Source organism: Sphaeramia orbicularis, chromosome 6 (genome assembly GCF_902148855.1).
Source record: "Sphaeramia orbicularis chromosome 6, fSphaOr1.1, whole genome shotgun sequence".
Taxonomy (NCBI): domain Eukaryota; kingdom Metazoa; phylum Chordata; class Actinopteri; order Kurtiformes; family Apogonidae; genus Sphaeramia; species Sphaeramia orbicularis.
Genome location: NC_043962.1, coordinates 53,100,865 through 53,106,863, shown reverse-complemented (window position 1 = coordinate 53,106,863; position 5,999 = coordinate 53,100,865). Strand labels below are relative to the sequence as shown.

Genomic DNA, 5,999 nt, shown 5'->3' with positions numbered 1-5,999 from the left:
GTTCCTGTTTGGAAAACACTGTCTAGTGTCTGTTTTCTCTGCTTATTGGAGGACATCAGTTCCTCTAAAAGCGCTACTCTAGAAATAAATAAATAGATTTTTAAAAATTTGTTCAGCGTTTAAATCAATTCCAGAAGTGCAGCTGTAGTAAATGAGTCACTATCCAAATCATCATTCATATTTAAGAAACTACAAATTACATCCCGCAACAACAAAGCACTAAACGCCTGCACCTGAAGCATGGTGAGGTATTATGGAAGTAATATGCCGTCTTTTCTCATTGCATTGGTGTGCACTGGAAGGTTTTGAGAGTGATACGGACTTAATTTTCAGCTTGTCTTGTTGTAATTCTTTAATCTGAAACAGCCTTTTAGGTTCTAGTGTCTCTCTGTTTTTATATCAGTTTGACCCAACATTTTTACCAGGTTACAGACTTTTGTCTTCAGATGCTCTTGGATCTGTGTTGAACCAGAATCCATAGTACAGCTGTGTACTATTGCTGCTATTGGAAAGATGAACATAATGTCTTTAACATTTTTGAAATGTTTCCCAAAGAGGAAACAGACTTTCAGAAATTGATGATTGCTAGGTTTTTTGATGAGTTCAAGAAATTTTGTCCAGATGGAAGCCTTCAAACGCAGCTACAGATTTCCAACCAGTTGACTGCTACTAAAGACAAATAGCCAATGTGAAGTTTCTAAAGTCATGACACTAATTACCATAAGTTTTCAGGCTGCTTCAAGAAAGTGAACTCAATTTCTGTCATCCTTCATCCCTCACAGAATGTATAATAAAACAGCTGTAATTTAAAGTGATCTCTAGTGTAACAACCCATCAAATATATAGTAGGAAAATAAACTGCATTTAGTCAAGGAATCCTAAATGGTTAAATGCTGGATGTGTTGACAATAATTGAAGTATGGAAAATCCCCAGACTTGATCCTTTAACCACCATTTGCTTTTACAGGCCTAATAAACCAGCTCTGTCTTCTTAAATACCCACATTACATGTATGCCCCCTCTTGAGTGGTTTTATAAGATGGCAGGAAGGGCAGATACTGGAAACACCTGAAGCGTCTGAAGAGGCTGCTGCAGTACGGCAGCTCATAGCAGGACTGGTCACACATTTTCTGGCTCTCAAAGTGCTCCTTGTCCCGCCAATTTTTAATGCCTCGCTCCTTATCGGTACCTGGAACACAATGGAGATCATATTAAATTACTGTATATACTTTTCAGGGGAATTCTAAGAGCATGCCATTGAATAGATAAATAATATCTCTTTACTTAATTTACTACTGTTAATGTCACAGAACTAATATTAAACACTATTGATTGTGAACGGTAACTGATTTATGCGACTTTATTGTGATAAAACACATTAATGCTGTAGGTGAAAGCATATCAACATGTCACTTCCTGTTTTAAACCTCTTGAAACATCCCACTGTGATGCTGTTGTAAAGTTAGTTGTTTGGAATTAGCCCTATTCACACAGGACTAGTACAACCGGGTGACTTTTAATCCTTGCAGAAGTCATCTGTGATCTCAGTACTGTGTGAATCAGCCATGTTTGTAATTTGTGAACTTTCCACTGTGAATTACTTACCCAGTTTAAGCAAACATAATATTAGTTCTGTGCAAATCAACATCTCTCTTATGTTTTTTGTTTCCTTTGTCATCTATTTAGCCTACCAAGGACTATCAAGATTAAACTGGTGATGATAATGAAAGGTCTTCAATGGAAAATCAGGAGGCTCATTTTGTGACACATCCTTTAGGAGTGTGAGAGATGACATACATGACAGCTATGGTGTTTGTGTAAGTCTTAACAGTTATCTGTAAATGGTGAACCTTAACAAGAAGAACAAGAAAACTAGACGTGGCTTGTTCCACGTGAAACACAGTTGAATAGGAGTGTGAATAGGACTTTAGAATGTCTCTGTCAACAACTTCAAATCAGAGGTGTATAGTCCAACTGTCCTTCAGTGTATGGCTGTTATATTACTCCATTCAGAACCATTAGAGCAGTGCTTCCCAACCTTTTTTGGCTCATGACCCCATTTTAACATCACAAATTTCTGGCGACCCCAGACATTCAAAACATATACTTTTTTTTTTGCTAAAATTAATTTGTTTTTGATCATGTAATAGTTTGCTGTACTATGTTGCAAATAAATGTTAACTTTAGGAAACATTTAGTCTATATAATGCATATTATTATGGACAGAGGCAGAAAAGCCAGGTGTAGATTACTGCACAGACAGAGAATTTATTTTCCTTGTTCAGGATATGTACAGCCAGTCCAGCTTGTATTTACAAGGCTGACAATTAATACTGAACAAACAAGAACTCAAACTATGAATTATGAAAGAGCTGCAGCATCTGAAACTGACCACAATGAACATTTGACAGATAAACAGTACCACAGTGCTTCACACTCACAGTTTGTCATGTCTTTTATGGATTGTGATTGTCTCTCTCAACTCACCATATATTTTTATTAGTAAGTTGTTTTTGTTTTTGCTTTTTTTTTTTTTTACACTTTTATCAATTACTAGAAATTTCAGGTGACCCCATTTGAATTCTAGGCGACCCCACGTGGGGTCCCGACCCCAAAACACTGCATTTGAGTCACATGGGGAAAAAATATTTGTATGTGTTTTAATTGGCAAATCCAGTGTTTTTCAACCTTGGAGTCGCAACCCCTTGTGGGTTGCCTGAAATTTCTAGTAATTTATAAAAATAAAAAAGAATTACTAATAAAACATTTTTTAATGATTCAATATATATTTCATTGTAATTAAACACCACACACTTTTCCTAATAAAAATCAAGTTAAAATGAAATGCAGGATATAATATCTGAGAGGGTATATCTTGATTGATCCGATCATGTGACCACATGCGTTACTATGCTTCAACCTGCCCGGACACAGTTGCAGTCAGAAAACTGGACCGAACAGAGAATGGAAAGATTTCTTCACTCGCTGGCCCCGCCAAGACATCTCCAAGAGAAACTGAGAAGTAGACACCAAAAAGGTGCATTATACATATATATAGCCTAAATGTCATCTAAAATCAACGTTTATTTGCAACATAGTATAGCAAACCATTACATGATCAAAAACAAATTCATTTTAGCAAAAAAAAAAAAAAAAAATCTCCTTTTTCATTTTGAATGTCTGGGATCACCAGAAATTTGTGATGTTAAAATGGGGTCACGAGCCAAAAAAGGTTGGGAACCACTGGCCTAGACCAATGTCAAACAGTAACAAAAGTTGGCTGGATGATCAAGGAAGCTGAAGCCTCTTTCCTGCTTTTCAGAATATTGCAGGGGTTAGACTCAGGGTAAAGTTACCCTGTTATATTGTATTTTATTAACATTAAGTATTTGTGTTGTGAGTCTACAGGTATTCTTATACACTGTTGCCCATGAAGCTGGAATAAAATATTTTTACCTCTTTTTATGAATCGATTGTGACTGCGATTTATTCTTGGTAGGTTAAGTGAAACTGGGACTCAGTATGTCATCGTTGTACCTGCTCAAAAGTGATTACTGATGTGTAAAAAGAGGAATAAAAACACAAATATTAGAACGTGATGGGCTGCAGTGTATTATACAACTTTAAAAACTGACTGGAAAGAAAAATTGAGTTTGGGCTTTACATTTCTTTTACACTGTTGCAGTCAAACACATACAACACATGCAGATTTTTCTCCATTACACAATTAGTTTGGGATAAATAAATGTCAAATGTCATTATATAGTTTTGTAATTGAATAAACCACATATTTCATGTAAATGCAATGGAATAAGCCACTAATAATCAGAAATATCTGAATACAGAGTGGTTACTTAATAATAAAACACATGAATAAACACTGTTAAACCTGTTTGTAATGTTGACAGGCTAATTCAGACTGAACAGCCTGCAGAACTGGTATTTGAAGAGCTCCAAAAGTTTTTGCAGCTCCATACAAATTTGATTATCTCTGGTCAATACATGCACTTAAAATGATAAAAGTTCAGGTCCACACTAAACCTGTGTGTGTGTGTTTTGTTTTGTGTTTTTTTTTTTCGCCAATGAGGAAAATAGATGGTAAACAGTTGTAAATGACAAACTGCAGAAAGTCTGGTTTTGTGTAGATTCTTTCTGAAGCAGCAAGAACAAAATATTAGATCTTTTATGATGTTATGTTTATCAAATGTATATAGAGAAGAGGTTAATATTATAGAATAGAGAGATGTACTCAGGGGAATGTTATTTCACAGAAAACATGTAAATGACGTTTGTGAATATTTTCACAAGTTAAGAAAGTTGGATTTAATTGTAACAGGCCCTCTCCTGTAACATGTTGCCAACACTAATGAAACTGTCCCCTCAATACCTTTCCACTCATGCATCAGAATGACTGAAAAAGTCAGAAAAAAGATGAAAATCACAACATGTCTAGTCACGCTGAAGCTGCAGAGACATTTTCAAATGCCCCAAGGATGTGGAAAGGTGTTTAGGGTGAAGTCAAGGGAAGGTTAACATCTGGTCAAAAAATTAAATTAAAATAATCTACACCAAACTTATATTTTTGGGTAGGTAATTACTTATATTCTCAGGAAAATGTATTTTGTAATGAGAAAAAATTTGTGAAAAAAAAATTTTTGAGGAGTTTTATGAGTGTGAATGTTTGTAAAGTGATTCATTCTGGGTTCATTTTGTCAGCTCTCATAAAACTAAATTTATCCCAAATACATTGATATTTGACTATTATATTATTTATGTCATATTCTAAACACAGTGTTTAAAATTAATAAATGCATACAGTATATCTATGCAAAATACATTTGAATATAATGTTAATGTTATTTGTACGTTGTAAATATAGTAAAAAAAAAAAAAAAAAAGCATATGATATTGATAATTAAAATACAAAAATGTTTAATGTGATATTTACTTTTGTTATCCATCCGTGAAGCTGCCATTTTCAAGACTCTTGCTATTTAGGTGTGATAAAATATTTTATTATTATGAATATTTATTTTATTAGGTTGTAAAATAGAGGGTTTGAGGTATACACTGAATACATTTGAGGATGAAAATGACACAGGAACTTCACTTTTGAGAACTTTGTAATTCTTGCAAAAAATAGACGTTAATTTTTGTCCATTCGTGACGTTTTTGATATTTTTCATTTAAAATATTTGAAACTAAATTTTGCCCTTTGAGTATATTTAAGATAGCATGTAGACCTCTACAATTATGTGTAATATTTGTCTTAAACTTGTCTGGTTCAAAAGTTACGAATCAAAAAGTAGTGGGCTGTCCATCCGTGATGCCCTTGACCTCACCCTTTAGTCTTTCCAAAGCCAGGTCATGTTGCGAAAGACTGTTGAAATATTAGGGCTTAAATCATACAAAAAATGTAGAGGTTTTAGTCAAATCAGAGCAACAACAAACGCCGTCCCACACAGCTTAGACCCTCCTGAAACACAAGTGTTATTGTATGGTTGCACTCCAACGTACCTGGAATGGTATTGTCGAGAATAAACCCGAAGAACCCTCCAATGAACATGTGTGTGGTAAAGAGGACGACGATGACTTGATCCAGCCTTTATACCTGAAAATGAAGTCATTTGTTAACAACAGCAGCTCTTTCATAACAGTGTGACAGCTGTAAATCTCATGGACAGATTCTGCTTGCTGTTTTCTCCTCCGTGCACAGGTCAGAGGTCAGGGTAAGTAAAAATGCCAGCCCCCCCTCAAACCAAAACCAACAGCAAAATTGGTCTGGGGCTATAAATCCTGCAGGACACAAAACCACTGGGTTGGACTGATCCCATACCTGCCTCTTGGTTCTGCTGGGCCCACTGACACTGAACCTTCTGCAGTATAAACTTTAATATGATCCACATGAAGAGAATGAACAATATTTTTTACAATGAGCGATTACATGTACTTGACTTTAAATATGATGGTCTGTTTACAAGTTCAGTGCAAACAATCTC

The 5,999-nt window shown here is 35.1% G+C and overlaps 1 protein-coding gene across 1 annotated transcript; it reads right to left on the bottom strand.

The window, feature by feature from the left end:
• Positions 1–878: 878 nt before the first annotated feature.
• Positions 879–5,614, bottom strand: LOC115421437 (solute carrier family 23 member 2-like). The gene is made up of 2 exons (XM_030137327.1): positions 5,518–5,614; positions 879–1,189 (listed from the first exon to the last, which is right to left on the bottom strand). The coding sequence occupies exons 1-2, from the start codon at positions 5,564–5,566 to the stop codon at positions 1,005–1,007; spliced, it is 234 nt and encodes a 77-aa protein (XP_029993187.1). The 5' UTR covers positions 5,567–5,614; the 3' UTR covers positions 879–1,004.
• Between the last annotated feature and the right edge of the window lie 385 nt (positions 5,615–5,999).